This window comes from Desmodus rotundus, chromosome 4 (genome assembly GCF_022682495.2).
Source record: "Desmodus rotundus isolate HL8 chromosome 4, HLdesRot8A.1, whole genome shotgun sequence".
NCBI lineage: Eukaryota > Metazoa > Chordata > Mammalia > Chiroptera > Phyllostomidae > Desmodus > Desmodus rotundus.
In genome coordinates this window covers 165,916,482-165,937,681 of record NC_071390.1, presented here as the reverse complement: position 1 = coordinate 165,937,681, position 21,200 = coordinate 165,916,482, and the positions used below count along the sequence as shown (strand labels likewise).

The window sequence follows — 21,200 nt, the reverse complement described above, 5'->3', positions numbered from 1 at the left end:
AGGAGATGGGGAGGGACCCTGACTCTTGTGAAGGATGGGTTTGCTTTGGGGATAGAGAGGAGCTGAGGCGACGGATCCCGTTGTGCATCTGTGCTGGCTGTGCCCCCGGAGTAAGGGAATTATCTGACGAGAGATGAAATCAAACCACCACGCAAAATGCAATGAGCTTATTCTAAGCCTGGAACACTTGCAGTACACGCCCAGAGCATGGGATCAGTTCTCCCTGAGGGGATGACTACGTACCTGTGTGCCAGACACTGCCTTGTCAACAACCTTGTGGGGCATTAGTACAAGACCCCTAATTTCCTCTCTGGAAACTGAGTACAGATTAATTTGTCTACCGGTCACACAGCTGAAAAGGGGTGGAGTTGCCATTTCCACAAGATTTGTCTGATTCCAAAACTCAGAGCTGTCCGCCAAACGCTTGGAAGTCATGAACGGGTGAAAATCAGACAGTAAAGACATTCTGTAAATAAATGGCAGATCGTGAACTTCAGATGTTAAGAGGTATAAACCAGACTGGAGGAGACAGGTGGGGCAAGAAAAGGGGGTAGATTTTGAGTGGTATTTGGCAAGAGAAAAGGAGAGAAGAAAGGTTTGGGGAAGCAACGAAAGCAAAGGCTTGGAAGTGGGAGAGGAAACCTGAGAAAAAAGGGAATCTTCTCTGTTCGGCTTGCAAGTAGATGATCTGTAATTCCAGAGATAGGCTTGTCTTCCAAAGCAATGGACTTTCTTTTTTCTGCACTAAAGTATATGCTAGATGCACAGTGATACCTCTCTCTGTTCAGCAAGAAGACACATTCTGACTTATTTCATAGTCGGAAACTTCTGTGCTGGTGACAAAGATGAAACGGGTTGGAGAATTTATTGCTGCCTCAGAGAGCTTTCTTCAGTGCTTGCAGGTTCCCTGTCTTCTTTGTGGCTACAGTGGTGAGAGGAATACACACTTAACCCCAAATCCAGTATCCTGTCAGTGTCAACCTCCTCCCTATCTTTCAAAGAAAGAAAGAAAAAAACCCACATCACGTTAGTTTATAAATGGTTGGCCTCGGTCGTTTGTTAACGTGTTCCTGGTTTTATGCTGCTTTTGCTGCTCTAACACAGCTTATCTACCCAATTTAGCAACTGATTACTGCCTTGTATTGGCCTCTAATTGTTTAATAGGTGTAAATTATCTCCTAAGCAAGGTAAGATTCCCCAGACAGGGACTGTGTTCTCTATCTTACATCCATCAGTACTGATTTAAATGACTTTTTCAAGTGTCTCTTTTCTACCCTGTTGAATCCTCACTACTCAGTAACCTGCCTGTAACATACTAGGTACTCAGTAAATATTAAATGAATGAAATGACGTCTTCTGGAGACATTATTTGTTATTTTCCCTGTTCTCTAGCAGAAGTATGCCTTTTTTGGTGGACATTCAGCAAAGGTGTGACCTAATTGCTGTGCCTCTTAGCAGGGGAAACATAATCTCCCTGTTGCCCTATAAAGAATTGCCACCCGGACATCATGTCCCCAAGAAGTCGGTCAAGAAATAATTGTTGATAGACTGACTAGCCTCAAAGAAATTCTTGATTCTTCTCCGAACTGTGCATGACACCTTCACAATGGTGCTTCATTCGAGGTCCGTGAAGCCGAGTCAAGTCTGAACCACCCTTCTTCTGCCAAGGTATTCAGCTGACAGCAAAGAATACATGGGGTAACGGGTGGGGGGAGGGGGGCTAGAGAGGTGATGAATTCAGGTACTGTTAGAATATAGGGGAGCTAGAGGCTAGAGCAAATTTCTTTCAATATTTCCATTTACTGGTGCTAAATCTGACTCTGTCTCCCATTAATGAGTTGTGTGTGTTGCAAGTTATTTAACATTTCTGGGCCTTAGTTTCCTGATTTGTAAATGGGTTTGATAAGGATACCACCACGTAGCAGTAAGTTATAATGTGTAAATTTGTAAAGCGCCGCACAGTGGCGAGCGTTTTAAGTGTTTGACATGTAAATAAAACGCTAGTCTAGGCTAACTTCCACTTCTACATTGCTAGCCTCCTGGAAGCCCCACCTTTATTGAAATTGTTTTATAGCTGTTTCCAATTACGAGGTTTTCCCCGACCCAAGCAATTATTTTTGCTGCGGTCTATAGGGCTATAAATCGCCCAAGCCATTTGGGATGTCCGTGCTCTTCTAGCTCCCTAGTGCCCCTGCTCCCCTGCAATCGTGGTGGGGGCGTGAAGGGGGTGGGTGGCACGCCCGAGTTCCCTCCCACCCCGCCACCTTCGCAGCTCAGCTAAATAGCCAGAAACAACTCCACCGCCCTCCTATCCTCCCGGGAACGCCCTCGGGGGCGGGGTTGGGGCGCCACGCAGGCGCAGTGCAGCAGCACCGCGCCTGCGCGGAGGAGGGACTGAAGGAGGCGGGGGATTGGTATGCAAGCGAGTGTGTGAGGGGTGGAGGCGACGGTGCAGACCGTGGTACTACGACTGGCGCGGGCCGGAGGGGGCGGAGGGGATGCGCCGCGGCGGCAGCGGCTCGGACTCTAGTGCTGGTGTTCGCAGGCGCCAGAGCAGCGAATCCCGGTCTCGTTGCCGCAGCAGCGCGGCTGTCGCGCGCGGCTGAAGACGCTCTACCTCTCCGCTCCTCACTTTTTTTTTTTTTAAATAACCGGAACCAATGAACGCGGCTGGGACCCGGCCTCCGGAGGCTCCCGGTGCCGAGGGAACCAGGCTGCCGTCCGGCAGGAGCTCGCGTCCGAGGCGCCGGGGGCCGCCGGAGGAGTTGCAGGCGGCAGCGCCTCGCAGAGCGAGCGGGTGGCGGACGGCCGGGGCACCGGCGCGATTTCTCCCCGCTCCTCCTCCGAGCCCTCGTCCCGCCACGACGCCCGGGCTGGCCTCGGGCTGGCTGCTGCGGCGGCGTTGGGCTGCGCTGCTGCTGCTCGGGCTGCTGGCTGCCGGCGCGGCGGACGGATGCGAGCTGGTGCCCAGGAACCTCCGTGGGAGGCGGGCGTCGGGCTCTGCCGCGGCAGCCGCCTCCTCTCCCACTTCGCCGGCCGGCGCGAGCCCGGCGCTCATGACAGGTGAGAGCCGGGCAGGGGGCGGCGGGTGGGGCTCTGTCGGTCGCTGCGGGACCCCCATCCCCGGGAGGGGCCCCTGCCCGTGCCGGGCGCTCGCTATTCGAAGGCCCCGGCCGATGGAGCAGTGCCGAGTCGGGCGCCCAGTGTCCTGACCGCCGCTTCGTCGCGGTCCCCTCACTCCGGACGCCTTCCCATTACCCCCCGGCACCCCACTTTCGACAGAGCCTCTCGACGGCGCTCGCCTCTCCTCCTTTTAGTCGGGCTCCCCAGTATTCTACGCTGAGCTATGCGGAGATTCTCTTCTGTGCTGCAGAAGAGCCAGCAGGGTCTGCAGGGTATTGGGCTGATTTTTTTTTTTTTTTTTTTAAGCTGCTAGAAAAAGTCAGCAGCGGCAATGCGGTATTGACTCGGCCTCTGATGCTGCTTTTGCAAAGGCAGCTGGCAGAGAGTTTTCAGGTTCAAAGCCCCGCTGAGCACAGCGTCCCAGGGGAGGCTGCTAAAATATTCTTTGAGAGCCTTAATACCTAGTGGTATTAGTGCTTCCCTATTAGTATGAGGAAACCTCCAAGTCTGATGTGTATTTTTTGAGCGGTGGCAGGAAGGCCGTTTTTTAAACGCTGCAAAGTATTTTGCCGGTGGGAGCATCGATGGGTGACAAAGGGTGCAGAAAGCTCAGCAGGTAACAAGAAACGTACCTAAAATCTACCAAATGCAGGATATTCGGGGCTTTTATTTGAGCAGCACAGTTCCGATAGACTGCACCAGCACCTTTTTAATATAGAACGTTCTCGAAATTATTGAAAAGTTGAAAACATGTTTGGTAAGTGTAGGTAGAAAACTGAATCTTTTTCAAGCCTTCCGGTGTCATGTACAACTGATGTATTGTGGATTAAGTAATGAGGTAAGGATCTTAGAATGATTTCTTTTGCAGAAGTAGTGGACCTAATGTTTATCTTTCGTACTTTATTTTTAAAAGTAATCTGTAGGTGTTCTACATTAATTGCCAGACCAAAAAGGAAAGAGTAAAACAGAACAAGATGGTACATTGTTGACTTAACCGAAGTGATAGTCCAGCAGGCATCTGAAAGTTGCTAACAGCTGCTCTGGGAAGTGTTCAGGAGCTATATTCTTGAGAGCAAAGCAGCTATTCTCTGGATTCTCTGACAGGATGTTTATTTACTATTCTAGAGAGGAGGGCCTTGGTAAACTTCACCAGCCCTTTGGGGGTTGTATAAGGATCAGAATATTTAACTTACTCTATCCCAAAACATCTCAAACCCCTTTGAAGCTCCAAACCTATCACTGGGTAATTTGGATAAAATGATTACAGAGTGACTAATAGTAGGACTATAGTACAGTTTGAGTGAGAGGATAGGTTTGAGAGTCTTGTCCTTGAATAGTCTTTATTCTCCAAATAAAAATGTGGTGAAGAATAGTGATTGTGAGGAAAGTAGCTTGATAATAACACAGTGTGAAGGTTTACTGCCTCGTGCAGGAAGGGAGGGAGGGAGTAGAAATATTTGAGCTGGAGTGCAGCTCTTGGTTTCTTGAGCAGAACAGTGAGATTGAAAAATATTGGCTGAAGTTTTTTATCAACATGTAGTTGGTAGAAGGGCACATGATTCAGAAAACTTAGTATTTATGAACCACTAACAGTATACATTGTATACTATGTAGATTATATCAAGAAAATTACTTCAAAAGGAATTTTATTTTAATAAACTTTCTAATCCTTCTTTTTGAAGACTTACATTTCTGAGATATTTGGACATTGTAAAAAAGGAAGGCTGATTGTTATGGATAAAAAGTCTGATTTGTTCTGTAGTGCTTTAAAATAAGTTTACTAAAATGATATTAACTCTGGAATTTATTTCTAATGTTCTTGTTCTTTCTGGTAGAATATAGGTTTTTAGCAAGTTAAATATGTCTACTTAAAGTTTAAGATAATCAAACTACATGATGTGCAAGTTAAATTGTGGTCAGTTTAGCAAGTTTATGTAAATGCAATTGATAGCACTAGTATCTGGGAAAAGGTAGATTGCACGTCTATGATAAAGTGAGAGCATATTAAAAATTTCTTTGAACTATATGCTCTATATAGGGTTCCTTCCTATTCTTCTGATTGTATGAATAGGCCATTCTTTTATGGTTTCCATTGGTAAAGTGTTGTGCTAAACCCAGAACATAGTTACTGCTGTTGCACACTTCAGGAAGCCAACCCATAGACTGAACTTAGGCAGTGTTAGCGGATAGAAATGAAGTAGAGAGCATCAGTAATAAAACTAAGCTTCATGTGAATTTTGAAATTGAAAAATGATTGAAAGAATTCTGAGAGAATTGTTCTCTTTGTCTGCATGTTGAAGTTGTCATTTAGCTGTGATTATACTGAATAGCTCTGAACATGACAGACAAAATCACTTTTATTTTCTCTTCCTCTGGTGATTGGTATTTTTAATACTGACCTTTATAAACTTCATTAGAGTTTGCCTCTTTCTAATAAGATTTAGAAAACATCCTTTTCTCCTGAAGTTACACTTCACAAGCATTAGACTTTAGACATTTAGGGTGTTTTAAGACTAAATTGCCTTAAGTCATCTATTGCATAGTTTTGAGCAAGCAGATGTTCTTATAGAGAGACTATGACATCATCAAAATAAACAGAACTGTTGTCATAATGAATGTTTATATTTCCTTTCCTTTTTTATATTACCTTTTCAAGATTCAGTGTACAAATATTTTGATAAGGTGAAGCCAATATTTCTAATACTGTGTAGTAAGGGCTTAGATTATATGCATTAGGACTCTGTCTTTGAAAGTAATTGAAATTTAAAGCAGATAAGGAATTGGTGACTGAGAGCTTGTTGATTGTGATTTAAAGTAGTACTTTAATAATTTAAAACATTACTATATATATTTTTTTCTTTTTTTTTGCCTAACAGATTTGGAGTCATTGAGTTGATCTTAGTTGGGAGTGATTGATCTCATCAGATATCTCATCAGATATGGTCCCTGAGAAATAGTTTCTGAAAGGACAATGAATATGCACACACGCACAAATACACAAATATATTGCATATATAGAACATAATCTCCATAATTGCAAAATACACAGAATAATTTAAATTAAAACTTCTTATGGTGTTACTTGTTTCATAATTTTGTAAAACAGATTTTAAGTTTGGAAATATTTGCTTGTACCATTTTTTTTTAATGAATGGATGCAACCTTCTTTAGTTCCTAATAAAAGCTTTATATTAACTATGATTTCATTAATTTTAAAAACATTTTAAACCATGTTTTTTGAAAGTACTAAAATTTCAATAAAAATTAAAAATAATTTTTCTTAGTTTGAAAGAAGTTTAGAAGAGCCACTTTACTCACTAGTGCTAAACACATCTGTGTCCGGGGTTTTCATTAATTTGGATGAAATCTCTCACATGAGCATGATTGTCACTGGAAAAATTTTAAGCGTTGCTTTCAATGATCTCATGTTGCACCCTAATAACATTTACTCAGCAAATGTTGTCATTTTTTTATTAATAGATTTTTGAGTACAGTTTATATATGTTGAGTAGTGTGACAATATTTAAACTCAGTATAGTTCATATAGCACTAGTCAAACTGTTTTTCTTCCTTTTGTGAAGTTGCTCTTACTGAATTTAGCTTATGATTTCCTGAAGCTGCCTTTGGATGGCTAGGTTTCCTGCTCTATCTTCTTTTTCCTTCCCTGTTATCATTATCAGTCCCTTCATCAGTCTTCGGCCTTTGCTGTAGGTTTTTTTTTGTTTGCTTGCTTGTTTGTTTGTTTTTGTTTTGCTGAGGATTAAATAATCTACTCGTCCGTTTTGATCTAGTCTGTTGTGAGCGTTTAAGAATTAGTAGTAATCTTGGTATGGAAACATCGCAGCCCTTGAGAGCCTTCTTGAGATTACCATGGCAGAACTGATTTGTTTATAGTGGGAATCCCCTGGCACAGGAATAACTCAGGGGGCCAGTAGAAAAGTGGGTTCAGAATTTAGTGTGATTTTAACAAGAGGAGGATCCACATGGGAATTCTTTAATTTGCTAAAGGCTTGTTTTGGATACTTGCTAATGTTTTTAGATTAGTTAGGACTTTTAAGTAGCTCTATCAGTTATTTTGGATATTGACCTACTCATGATAGTAATGCAGTATAGAACAGTTTTAGAATGGTACTTTGGGATCTGCATTTATGTATATGGTAGCTAACATATAAACTGGTTAAACCAATGTTAAAATTAATAGCTGGTAATATGATAAGCAAGCCATTTTTGATATTTGCTAGAATTTGGACCTCATTAAGATTTGCCTAGGAGATTAATTCTGAATCGATCAGATTTCATCAATCAAGAAATTACTAAGTACTTGCAGAATACTACATAAAAGAATACAAAAATGAGTAAGATGTGGGTCTGCCTATTGGGAATAATAGGTATATTTATTAAACTGCTATAGATAGCTATTTTCATAAAAGAGATGAGGAAACCAACACAGGATGATTCTTAAGTAACTTGCTCATGGTCATACTTAATAAATACCAGAGTCAGATGTTGACTTGAGTTTCTCTGATTCCAAAGCTTTGATTCTTAACTGGTATGTTGTATGCATCCTTGTGCATACAACTAAACATAATAATGAGGCAGACTTATTAGTACCATAATGGACTACAAAATTTTGGGGAAAGGAAGGCTTTTAGGTAATATTACTTAGAAGAGGGTAGGATTTGAGCTTGACCTTGATACATCAAGAAATAGGATTTCTTGTGGAGATGAGTGAAAAGGCTTTTTAGGAAGAAGCATATGCCAGAAATAAGGAGTGCCTTAGCCAGGTAGCTCAGTTGGTTAGAGCATCATCCCAATACACCAGGGTTGTGGGTTCCATCCCTGGTCAGGGCACATACAAGAAGCAACCAATGAATTCATAAATAAGTGGAACAACAAAATCGATGGCTTTAATATCCCCAGATTTATTTCCAATGTATTAAAATGTCAACACATCTAAAACTGGGGTACTCAGCCAAGTGCTGAGGAGTATGGAAAGCCACGGAAAAATTACGATGCAAACAAAAGGCTTGAAAAGGTATTTTGACATTTCAGAGGGTTTTATTCATAAACTTTGAGTTCTAAATCTATTATCCTGTCAGGGGTTGAGAAGTACTGTGGTTTTTCAATATGGGAGTTTCATGTCCTCTGTGTTTAAGAAAGGTCTGGGTAAATGGAAATGAGGAGATGATAGAGATGTAAAAAAAGGCCAGTTAGGAGGTTCTATAGAAGTAGAGGTTTTGAGAATTTAAATTATGCACTGGCTATGAAAATGTTTAGAGGAAACTAAAATTTTATTGGTAGATTAGAAAGGAATCTGACTATAAAAAGTTTAAGAAACAAAAGTTACCTTTAATTTTAAACACCTAGAGTTTGTAGACTGTTTTAAATTGGTACAAGTCCTTGAAAAATGCAAGAAGAAACACTTGTCTTTTATTTCAAATGTGGCTGTTTAATATAAAAATTATTTTTGTGTGTATGATTGGACTTAGGTTGATTTACAAAATTATTTATGTAGAGCTTTGTAGTATTCCATATTTAAAAATACATTTATCCCTTAACAATTTCCTCAAAAGAATGACAGTTTCCTCATTTAACTAACGTTATAATGCACCAGAGTTGAGCTCCCCCTTCTTTGAATGACAGTGTGTCAGAGTACTGGCATATTATTTGTTCCAAAATTAACTTTGGAATTTCATTGTGTGAATTTCAAGCTTGATCTGTAGATGATTTAATTGATTTGCTCTTTTCCGTATCCTTCTGCATCTTTATATTAGTAGGTATTAGATATTTAATCCTTCTTGACATTTTTTAATCCTACCTTCAGTAACTATTCTCCTTGACTGGTTTCATTGTTGCTGATTTTAAGGGTGGTTCTCTCAGTCTAGTGTTCCTTTGGTCTAGCTGAACATTTCCTCCTCAGGGAACTTCATTACTAGGAAAGTTCTAAATTGGGGATAGGGAACCCCAAGCCAATGATTGATTTGACTTTTGGCTTTATTTCATTTGGCGTGACCTGAGAGTAATTTCCTTTCTTTTAGGCTTCCTCAGCCATATTGTCTAAAGTGAAACAGCTTTAGGATTAGGACTAAAATTAGTTTTAGAATGTTTAATATTGGCTTATTCAGCGTTTTGTTAAGATATTGGTAGTACTCCACCCTCCCCCGCATCCCCCATTCCTCCAGGACTAGGGAGCCACAGAGTAGGAGAACAGTTTACTCTGACATCTCAGAACCCAAGTGCCTGTGTCTGCCCTGGTGTTACTTGCAAGTGAATTTGTCTTTATGTGTGCTTATGGATCTTGGCCTCTGTGTAACATACTCTTTTTCCTCTAGTTGTTTTCACTTTCTTCATCTGACTCTCTCTTTGATCTTCCTAAGCTTGCCATTATAGGGAACTGAAACACTTCAAAAACTCTTTTACTGAATTAAGTACTGGGTTTTTAATTTTAATAATACGTGAAGTGAGTACCATATTTATGTAACTAAAAATATTAAACCACCTCATCACAAACCCCTAGAGTAATGGAAATGATTTGCAGTAGTTTCTTAAATGATTCTCAGTGAGTAAAATGGTTTTTTAAACCTTTATTTGAAATTTTCACCTGCTATTCAACACACTGCACATTTCATAGATCCATGTTATTGTGCTCATATTTTCTTTCCACTACTGTTTTTCTTTTCTTTTAAAAAATATATAATTTTGAATAATAGATATCGTATTTTTCAGACTATAAGATACACATTTCCCCCAAATTTGGGAGGAAAATGGGGGTGCGTCTTATAGTCTGAATGTAGTTTACTTGGCTTGGTGGGGAGGGGGGTGGCGGTGGTGGAACGGGGTCACAGGAGGCAGGAGCAGGACCACATTTTTTACTTCAAAAAATTTCCCCCTATTTTCCTCCTCTAAAATCTAGGTGTGTCTTATGGTCTGGTGCGTCATATAGTCTGAAAAATACGGTAATCTTAATCCCTCTTTTTATTCCTATTCTGCAGCAGTAAACCTCTAACTTTGTCATTAATGACAATGATGTAATTTTTCCTGTTTCCCTACTGTGTGTCATCTTCAGCAGTTTTTTCTACTTTGTCACACATGTTCAGACTATGTTAGTCCTTGATATTTCTTCTGTATTTAAAAAAAAACTAAGTTACCCTTTTATAAATTAAAAAATCTACTTTGTTACCATTTACTATTTTTTTGAATTTGCTTTTTAAAATAGGCCCTCTGATGTGCATCCAGTGTTTGCTTCTAGGTTTGTCAAAATGAATCCCAAGAAGAACTGTAAAGCATAATCTGAAAGGGAAAATACCAGATTTTGGCGAACCTGTGTGTCACGTTCACGTGTATAATTTTAAGCACCACTAAGTGACTGTTTTGTGCCAGATGTAATGTAAGGAATTGGGAATGTAAAGATGCTGAAATTAACCATTTTTATCCTTGTAAGAACAATATAAACTTGAAAATTACCTGAGAGTGGATTGCATAATCTAAAAAAGTATCAATATCATATTTGCTTTTTAAAATGAAACACTGTGGTAGCTTATCTAGTAGCATTTCTACATTTATTAAAAATATTAGAACATTTATTACACATTTCTTGTTATATATTTGCAGTATTAAGAATAAACCTCCCTTCTCCCTTCTTTGGAACAAGGTATAATATAAATGAATGTAGTTTTTGTTCCCTTATTTGGTATCATTTTTATTCTTCATTAACAAACAAAAACCAAGTAAACAAAAAACTTCAATAACTATTTTGTGCCAGTCACCAAGTTGGGTGTTTGGAATTTCAAGATTGGTAAGTTATTGACCCTGCCTTATATTCCAAGAGGAGATAACCAACCCCACTTAAAGGGTGATGTGATGATACATTGTGAGACACGAATAAGGACATAATGGTATGTACTATATTTAATAGAATTACAATGATGGAGTTCCTAACTTTGGTGTGAGAGAGGGGTACTGATGAAGAGTTTTTTCCCAGGATGGCGATGTTCACAGAAATGTGTGTTTGTCAGGTAGGGAAAAGTAGAACAGTATGACTGGAGGAAGCTTGGGAGTGGCATGTATCAAAGACATTGGCATTTGAGACTGCTAGATGGAGATCGTAAATTAATAAATAAGGCAGAGTCAATGGTTAGCCTGCTTGTAGGGTATCAGCATTCATATTTGCATGTGGGATTCAAATTTATGCCAGGCATTTGTATATTTTATCTCATTTAACCCTTACAGAATCCTTGTGAGGTTATTAGCATCCCTGTAATAGGTTACCATATAGAATGGAGATTTAGTATTTTTCTCAGATAGTTCATACCTTTAAAATTCTCTGGTGCCAAGATGCTTTATAATAAAGCACAGGTTGTAATTGGAGCTGAATTAGGAAATGAGCTAGAGAAGTAGCAGAATTAAACATTCCTGTTAATGTTAAATTCTAGAGTTTTATTATCTAAGGACACTTGTGAGTTCCATAGTCATTTATCATTGGTAAATAACCAGTTTTTCTTTTTTAAAGTTTTGCTGTTAAATATTCTAAAATTTTAAAGAATCATTTAAATTATATAATCTCTAAAGTTTAAGACAGGTGACCTTTAAAAAATGGTATGAATAAGTGGAAAATTACTATTTGTGCTTCTTCCCCCCATGAATATTTCTTAAGGATGGAACGTAATTTTTAAGAAGCATAGCATTCTGTATCTCAAACTTCTTCTGTGCCATACGTCTGTCCCCACTTTTGTACAGTGTGACCAAGAGCGTAGCCTCTAGACTTGAGCAGGATTTCCTGGACTTGAGTCCCTGCCTGACAGGGGCTTTGTAATTTCGGATAGGTAATTTAATCTACTAGTGCCTAAATTTCCTTACCTCTGAAATGAGTTTGAAGGGTGAATGAGTTGGTCTGTGTAAAGCTTAGCCCAGAGTCTGGCAAGTGTAAGCTTTTGATTATTGTTGACTTTTTAAAAATCTATAGATGTAGATGTAGGATAGTTGTATTAATATGCTGGGATGTATTGAGAGTTATAAAAATGTTATATATTGCATTTTAAAAAGTATGAAGATGCAGTTTTAGTCGCTTCTGTGACCTGAGTCATCATTAATGGTCTGAGATTACTTAAACCTTTGTAGAAATGTGAGACTGAGTTTAGACAGTGCGATTGAGGAGGTATATGGTATTTTTAAAAAGTTATTGCATCATTAGCTTAAGTCATTTTGTACCTTTATTTTATATAATTAAATATTTAAAGTGTTTTGCAGTTGAAATATCAGCTAAAAGGTCTTTAGTTTCTGAGGTTAAAGGTTTATTATAGAAAAGTTAAAACATGCTAAAAAATATAAAAGAGAAAATACATCTAACTCAACAACTAGAGATAACAGCTGTAACATCAGTTATAGTCTTTTAAAGATCTGTGAGTATATTTGTATGTATTTAATAATATGCTCAGAGTACTTTTTAAAAGTGTGAAATCACTCAGTATTTGAATGTTAAGTATATTTCAGGCATATGATAAAATTTATTGGGCACGCAGTGATGATCAAGACTGATGAGGTCCTTGTTTACATGGAACTTGCATTTCAGCTGGGAAGATATTAAAAAAAAGGTATTTCAGTTTGTGAGAAATGCTACCAAGGAACAGAAGAGACATTAGATAAATAATGTGGGTGGTATGGGGACTCGTACTAATTTAGGTAGGCAGGTCAGGGAAGGCTTCTGCACAGTTCACATCTAAGATTATGTCTGAAGGATAATAAGCAGCCCAGCTGGTGAAGAGTTAGGGAATAGCATTCCACACAGGAGTAATAGCGTGGACAGAAAGACCTTGAGGTAAGAAAGAAGTTGAATTACTCGAAGAAGTGAAAGAGTATCACTTTGACTGAACATCTTGGGGGAAGGGGAGAGTAGCGTGTGATCTGGTTGTACAAGAGGAAAAGGCCACATGTTACGAAGCCTCATAGAGCTTGTTTGGGTTTTTATTCAGTGGTTGATAGGAAGCAGTTGAAACATTTTAAGAAGTGGGGGTGAGAGATGTTATTATTTACTTTTTTTAAAAAAAACACAACATAAAAATTTAACATAAATAATCTTAGTTACTTTTGAGTGTCCAGTTCAGTTGCTTTAAGTATATATATTGAGATGGTTTTAAAACACATCTCCAGAACTCTTTCATCTTATAAAACTGAAGCTCTGGACCATCAAATAGCTCCTCCTACCCCCTGGTAACCGCCATTCTACTTTCTGTTTCTATGAATTTGACTACTTAAGATACCTCATACAGTATTTGTTTTATTGTGACTAGCTTATTTCACTTAGCATAATTCCTCAAAATTCATTCTTGTTGTAGCATGTGACAGGATTTCCTTACTTCTTAAAGCTGAGTAATATTTCATTGTATGTATAACACATTTTCTTTTATATTCAGTCATCTGTGGATGGACACTTGGGTTGGATTTTACCTCTTGGCTATTGTGAATAGTGGTGCTATGAACACAGGTATGCAAATATCCCTTTGAAACTCTGCTGTCAATTCTTTTGGATATATTACTTAGAGTTAGGATTTCTGGATCATAAGGTAGTTCTATTTTTTTAATTTTTTGAGGGACCACCATACTATTTTCCTTGATAGTTGTACTTTTTTACAGTTCTACCAGCAGAGGACAAGGGTTCCAGTTGCTCCATGATTTGCATTTTAAAGATTTCTGTGGCTGCTGTTTGGGGAAAGAATTGTTGGGAAGGAGGAAGAGTGTTTACAGGGAGATTGCCTAGGAGAGTAGTTATTAGGAGTCTAGTGAGAGTTAATAATGGTTTGGACTAGGATTGTAGAAGAGGAAGGGTTAACAAGATATTTTGAAATTAGAATTGATTTGACTTGCTAATGGATTAGGAAACCAGAGGGAAAGAAAGGGAGGAATTAAGGACAGCTTTTAAATTGGTGACTACAAGGATCCTCGTTATCTTCACAAAGCTAACGCAGGTAGGAAAGTCTTTTTCCAGGTGCCCTCAACATACGAGTTCTTCTCATTGGTCAGGACGGGTTGTTGGAGAAGGGCCATGTTTGTTTGTTTGTTTGTTTTTAATCCTTACCCTAGGATATGTTTATTGACTTCAGAGAGAAAGAGAAACATCGATGTGGCAAACATCGATTGGTTGCTTCCTGTAAACACCCCGACCGGGTATCGAATCTACAACCTACTTATGTGCCCTGGCTGGGAATTGAACCCACAACCTTTTGATGTATAGGACGATGCTTCAACCAACTGGGCCACCCAGCCAGGGCAGACAAGGGAAATGTTTAGAACAGTCAGGTTTCATTCTCCTAGGGCTGAGGGGGACCACCTTCCTGAGTACATTGCTGCCCCATATTTGAAAAAAAATGGAGGTTCTCTTAGGAAGGAAGAAGGAAGGGAATGACACAATTAAATTAGCTTTGTGAGCTTTGGGGAATTATCTTGACCTCTTTTGCCTCATTTGTAAAATGAAAGTATGACTACTTCACCGGTTGTTGCGAAGATTAAATAAAATAGTGTACCTGAAGGGCTTACCAAGAAATAAATGCTCAATAAATGTCATTTTTAATCTGATTACCCCCTTCCGCCCAACCTTCTTTTTTTCTTTCTTTTTATTTTTACTTTGTATTTCTTTTAATGGTGCCACTGTTTTTCTAACCAACCAGATTCTTGGGGTTACATTTGACCTTTTCCCCATTCTTTTCTTTTTTATTGCTGCCACATTAGTTCTGAACCAAAGCATTTGTGTTAGATGAGGCACGCATGTTATAGCTCACCTTGTACTCTCTTATATGTTACTGAAATTACTAAAACTTTTATTATTTATTTCATTTTATTCTGATTTTTAAATTTTTAATTATATTTTATTGATGATGCTATTACATTTGTCCCAGTTTTTCTCCCTTTGCCCCCCTCTGCCCAGTAACCCCCTTCCCTCCAGCAATACCTCCCCCTTAGTTCTTGTCCATGGGTTGTGCATGTAAGTCCTTTGGCTTCTCCATTTCCTATACTATTTTTAACTTCCCCCTGTCTATTTTATACCTACCATTTATGCTTTTTAATCCCTGCACTGTTTCCTCCATTCTCTCCCTTCTGCTTCCCAGCTGATAACATTCCAAACGATCTCCATACCTAGGATTCTGTTCCTGTTCTGGTTGTTTGCTTAGGTTTTTTTTTTTTTAGATTCAGTTGCTGATAGTCATGTATTTGTTCCCCTTTTAATGTTCATAGTTTTGATCATCTTCTTCTTAAATAAGTTCCTTTAACATTTCATATAATAATGACTTGGTGATGATGAGGTCCTTTTGCTTTGCCTTGTCTGGGAAGTGCTTTATCTGCCCTTCTGTTCTAAATGAGAGCTTTTCTGGATAGAATAATCTAGGTCGTAGGTCCTTGTCTTTCATCACTTTGAATACTTCTTGCCAGTCCCTTCTTGCCTGTAAGGTTTCTTTTGAGAAATCAGCTGATAGTCTTATGGGAACTCCTTTGTAGGTGACTTGCTGCTTTTAAGATTCTCTCTTTAACTTTTGGCATTAACTTTTGGTGTTTTGGTGTGGTCCTCTTAGGGTCCAACATGTTTGGGACTCTGCTTCCTGGACTTGTATGTCTATTTCCTTCACCAAATTAGGGAAGTTTTCTTTCATTTTTTTTACAAATATGTTTTAAGTGTCTTGTTCTTCCTCTTCTCCTTCTGGCATCCCTATGATTCAGGTGTTGACATGTTAGGAGATGTCCCAGAGTCTTTGTACACTATCCATGTTTTTTTGAATTCTTGTTTGTTCTTTCTGTTCTGGTTGAATGTTTATTTCTTCCTCATGTTCCAGATCGTTGAGTTGATTCCTCGCTTCCTTCTCTCCACTGTTGGTTCCCTGTAGATTTTTCTTTATTTCACCTAATGTAAACCTTCGTTTCTTCCCTTATGTTTTTGCTGTATACTCAGTGAGTTCTTTGAGCATCTTGATCACCAGTGTTTGAGCTCTGCATCTGATAGGTTGACTATCTCTGTTTCATTTAGTTCTTTTTTGGAGTTTTGTTGTGTTCTTTCCTTTGGGCCATGTTTCTTTGTCTCCTCAATTTGGCAGCCTCCCTGGTGTGTGTTTCTGTGTATTAGGTAGTGTTGCTTTGACCCCCTGTAAAAGGCACCTATAAATTGTGTGGGGTGGAGCCTTAGGTAATTGCCAGGATGGGGCCACTCACTTCACTGCTTTGTGGCTCTGTTTGGGGGCAAGGGTCAGAGGGGGGGCTGTGCCTCTGCCTGGCTTCTGGGGGTTTGCTCAGCACTTGCCCTGTTTCCACCTACTCCCCTTATGCGATTGGTAGGTACCCTTCTGGCTCTTGCCCTTGTGTTGAGTCCCAGGGTGGGTTTGTGTATGTTTTAAGACTGAGTGGGCCCTTTAAGTTAAGTTTCTTGAAAATCTGGCAGTTTTTTCTGCTGCCCTCATCCCCACCGTCTTATTTATTTATCTATCTGTCTGTCTATCTATCTATTTATTTATTTTTAGAAAGAGGGGAAGGGAAGGAGAAAGAGGGAGAGAAATAGCAATGTGTGGTTGCCTCTTGCATGCCCCCAACAGGGGACCTGGCCCGCAGTCCAGCCATGTGCCTTGACTGGGAATCAAACCTGCAGCCCTTTGGTTTGCAGGCCAGCGCTCAGTCCACTGAGCCATACCAGCCAGGGCCCCCACTGGTTTTTATAGCCAGAAATTATGGGGATATATCTTCCTGGCATTGGAACCCTGGGCTGTGCAGTCTGGCCTGGGGCTGATATTGCTTGCTTCCAAAGTGTCCTTCCCAATTTTTATCCACCACACGAGAATATAGGACCGTCCCTGCTGTTAGTTGCCGCCACTGCCTCTCGCCCCCATCTCTGTGTCTCTGCCCCTCCTACCTGTCTGGATGATTGTGGCTGCTTTAAATCTTTGGTTGTCGACCTCCCCACAGTTTGACTCTCTGACAGTTCTGGATGTTACTTGTTTTGAGACTTAGTTGTAATTTTTTTTGTGGTTGCACGAGGAGGTGAAGCATGTCTACCTGTGCCTCCATATTGACTGAAAGTCTATTATTTTTAATTAATATGAAATTAAATTTAAACTTTTTATGTAGCTCAGATCAGACACAAACTCCTGCTAATCTTCTGTATTTTATAAGTATGCTCCAGCAAAATTAGGCTACTCTTTGTTCTTTGAACATACCTTATATCTGCTTTTATTCCTTTGCTTGCATGTTTCCTTCATATTAGAGTGTCCTCTCCATCTCAAGGTCCCTTTCATATGTTTGTTCATTCAATCAGTAAATATTTATTGAGACTATTTTCCTATGTTCAGTATACTGTTGTACAAGTTGGAGATAGAATGGTAGGTAAAAATTGACATGGTTCCTACTTTTTCTCTGTCTCTCTGGTATGTATGTTTGTTACAAAGTCTTTCCAGCATCACCTTTGGAAAGACTGGCTTCTTCTACCTTAAAACTTTAACAGATTGTTTGTACCCTTCTCATTGCAATTCTAACTGGCAACATCTTTGTACTTACATTGTACCACAGTAGGTTTTTTTTTTTAACCATATAAGGTATCTGCTATAGTAGCTTTCTTGTAAAAGTTGTGCCATTGTAAGTACTTCTTGACTTGAAGATTTGTCTTTGATTATAATCTATTATAATTAATGATACTTTACATCTATATAGTAATTAATGGTTTACACATATTTCTCTGACACAGTGTAACCAACACTATAAAATATATGGGTAAGTTATTCTGAGATATATCATGATGTAATTATTGACAACTGTTTTTATTTAAGATGTTTGTAATGACACTGAAAAATTATGTGTGTTAAATATTTTTGGGAAGAATTGTAGCACATCTTTGTCTTCTTAATTATATTTTATTGTCATGCTATTACATTTGTCCCAATTTTTCTCCCTTCTGCCTGTACTGAGTATCCCCTCCACCCCCCTCTGTACATCTTTATTTGTGACTGCCAACTTGCAGTGAAAAAATGCTACAGGATAAATTTTCAGGTGTTTACTTACACAAACTGAGCAGTTATGATTACTATATTACTCAGTTTAAGTCATTTTTTGAATTTCTATAAAAATTTATTTGAGCCCAGCAGAGAAGACATCTTGAAGCAAGATGTCAACAGACTGAGATAAATGCTTTAGCAAATAACAGCTTGCAGTTTCTTTTATGCATTTGAGATTAAGGACGGAATGTGAGGACAAGTACGTGTAGGTGGTAGGAAGCAGCTCAGGGATGGGATTACATATAGTAAAGATTATGTGCTGTTTTGGAGGGAGTTATTTATTTCAAAGCTGTGTTAACCTAGACGTGTAGAAATAATGGACAGGGATTGCTTAAGACAAAGATAAATCTTATACTAAAAAGTTAGGTGCCTGGGGTGTGACTACTCACCATGACCTGCCCAGTTAGGAATTTATGATCAGATCACCCAGTGAGGTTACTTTCTATAGTACCACCCACCCCTTTTTTGTCCATAGGTTTATTGGTCATAAACCAATCTGAAGGATACACTGATGATCAACCTTTTGGTGGGTGGTGTGGTCTCACAGCACTAGGAAGGCTCATTCCTAGGAAGACTCAGTATTGACGTCATTTTGTTGACCATTGGGGATGGGGCAATACTGTAACCATGGGATCTGAGTTGAGGCTAAATCTTCCCCAAACTGGAAGGGCGGGCAAATGGAAGGCATCAGATCTTATGGTCTTCTGTGTGAAAAACCACTGTGGATCATTTTTTTTTTTCTGTCAACTATCATGATCTGAATTTTGCCTTCTGTCTAGTTTTTCTGTATTTGGCATCTAATATAACATTAAAAGTTGCCTTCTACATCTTCTTTAGCTTGGAAATACTGTAAAATGTCTCCTTTCAATAATGTCACTTACAAATTTCTTCACGTAAGTCCATCTTAAATACATTATGATTCATGAAGGAATGTAAAACCCCCCAAAATGGAGTTCCAGGGAGCCAGGAAGAGCTAAGGTGCCATCTTGGCTTTCTCCATAGCCTTGACTATTCGTTTAATTTTCAACCATTTTTTACCCATTCAATATATCCTATTAGTTTTTCTATATATATATATTGAGGCTTTTAACCTTTAAAATCTCAAAGTCTAATGAAAACTAAGAAGTAATCAATTATCATTCTTAGCCTGAACATTTTATAACCTCTAGAAACATTTTTGCCTTGGCATAAAAGTCACTTATTATCTGGTCTTATATTTGTAAAACCTAGGCAAATAAAGACATGTCTATTTTAAACCAACAAACTGAAGCTAGCTTTTATTTACTAAGGATTAATCTTAGATCATGTAAAATTGAAAATCATTTGAGTTAGTTTCTATTTTTTTGAGAATTTTAGAATACCCAATTTTTACAAGTGTTTGCTTTTAAATTAATTTTAACAATACCATCGGGAGGTAGAAAATTATCTCATGTTTATTATATATATCTGTCCAGAAGGTGTCCAGCTATGTATTATAAAAAATAGAGACATTTATGGAAGAAGATACAAGATACAAGAAGCATTGTACATAGGACTCCCCTTCAAAGTAGGCACCTGTGGACCTCACACAGTTCACCCAGTCGCCATCAGCTGCCCCGTCATATTTTCCTGAATCTCATTGACGGTCTGAAATCTCTTTCCTTTCAAAGGTGATTTTAATTTTGGGAAAAGCCAGAAGTTGCAGGGTACTCAATCTGGGGGTGCTGAGTCATCTGGGTGATTTCATGTTATGCCAAAAAATTCTTCACAAGATGTGATGCATGAGCCAGCACATGGTCATGATGAAGCTGCCAATCACCAGTTGCCCATAGCTGCAACCTTCTGAATTATCCAAATAGTTTCTACAGAGGCATGTTCAAGCTTAATGTAAAATTTGATGCAGATTTCATTGTTCTACTTGCTCAATCATTTTGAATGTGTTGGCCACAGAGGACACACACTGGTTCAACAGCATCCACTGCCCCCACAGACACGTACAGTGAAGTCATCATTGTTCATGCATGTGCATTCCAGTCGACTCTCCTTGGCTGCCAGGTTACACCGATGTCTTGCAAACCCCATGTCGTGTAAACTGTTCTGGTTATATTAACAATGGCTGGACTTTTCCTGGCCATTGTTAATGTACATATACGAGCAGAGACCTTTTAGCCATGAGAAAAATTTACTAGTTTATAAAAGAACGACTGGATCCAAATTTTGCCGTGGACGCATTTATAATTTATGTCTGTGCTTGACAAGTCAAGTTCCAGATGACCTTCCCCCTTTTAGAATAAGGACAGCCAGCCCTGACCAACATGGCTTAGTGGGGCAGGTGTTGTACTGCACACTGAAGGGTTGCCACTTTGATTCCTGGTCAGGGCACACGAGGCAACCCTTCGATGTGTCTCTCTTGCGCATTGATATTTCTCTCCCTGTCTTTCTCTCTCCCTTCCCCTCCCTCTAAAAAATAAATAAAATCTTTAAAAAATGAATTAATATTAAAATAAGGACAGCCATTTTTAGTACCTCAAAAAATTGTGTTGACAGCAACAAATTAGGCTGATCTATTTATTTAAATCCTCTTAGAAGCCTTGAGAGAGCAATTAAATATATTTCCATTCATATTGCCTAATTTTTTAGCTGGTGTTTTCTAGTTATGTGTGCAAAAATTGATTTAGAAGTATCAAAGAATTCTCAGCTCAGCCAACTTATAAATGGGAGGCTGATGTCGTGGGCCTTGTAGCCCTCAGAGGCATGATTTCCCATGTTAAGTTTGAGATCCGTAGTGTCCGAATAAACTTCTAGGGAAAACCAGCCCTTACATGCAAGTCTCTGGACTTGGCAAATGCTGTGGATGTCTCTGTGAGACTGCTTTATGCTCTCGGAGGCGTGTCCAACCTTTTGGCATCTCTGGGCTACACTGGAAGAAGAGTTGTCTTGGTGTCTAAATACACTGTGACACATAATCACAAAAAAACGGTGTTTTAAGTAAATTTATGATTTTACGCTGGGCCGCATTTATAGCCATCCTGAACCACGTGTAGCCTGCAGGCCACAGGTTGGACACCCCTGCAGGAGGAA

The 21,200-nt window shown here is 39.2% G+C and overlaps 1 protein-coding gene across 1 annotated transcript in view; it reads left to right on the top strand.

The window, feature by feature from the left end:
- The first annotated feature begins 2,400 nt into the window (after positions 1-2,400).
- The window catches only part of STIM2 (stromal interaction molecule 2), a 134,173-nt gene continuing 115,373 nt past the window's right edge, over positions 2,401-21,200 (top strand). Inside the window, exon 1 of the mRNA XM_053922454.2 lies at positions 2,401-3,063. Within this exon, the coding sequence (XP_053778429.1) occupies positions 2,661-3,063 (403 nt within the window). The 5' untranslated portion in view covers positions 2,401-2,660. The remainder of the gene's footprint in view (positions 3,064-21,200) is intronic.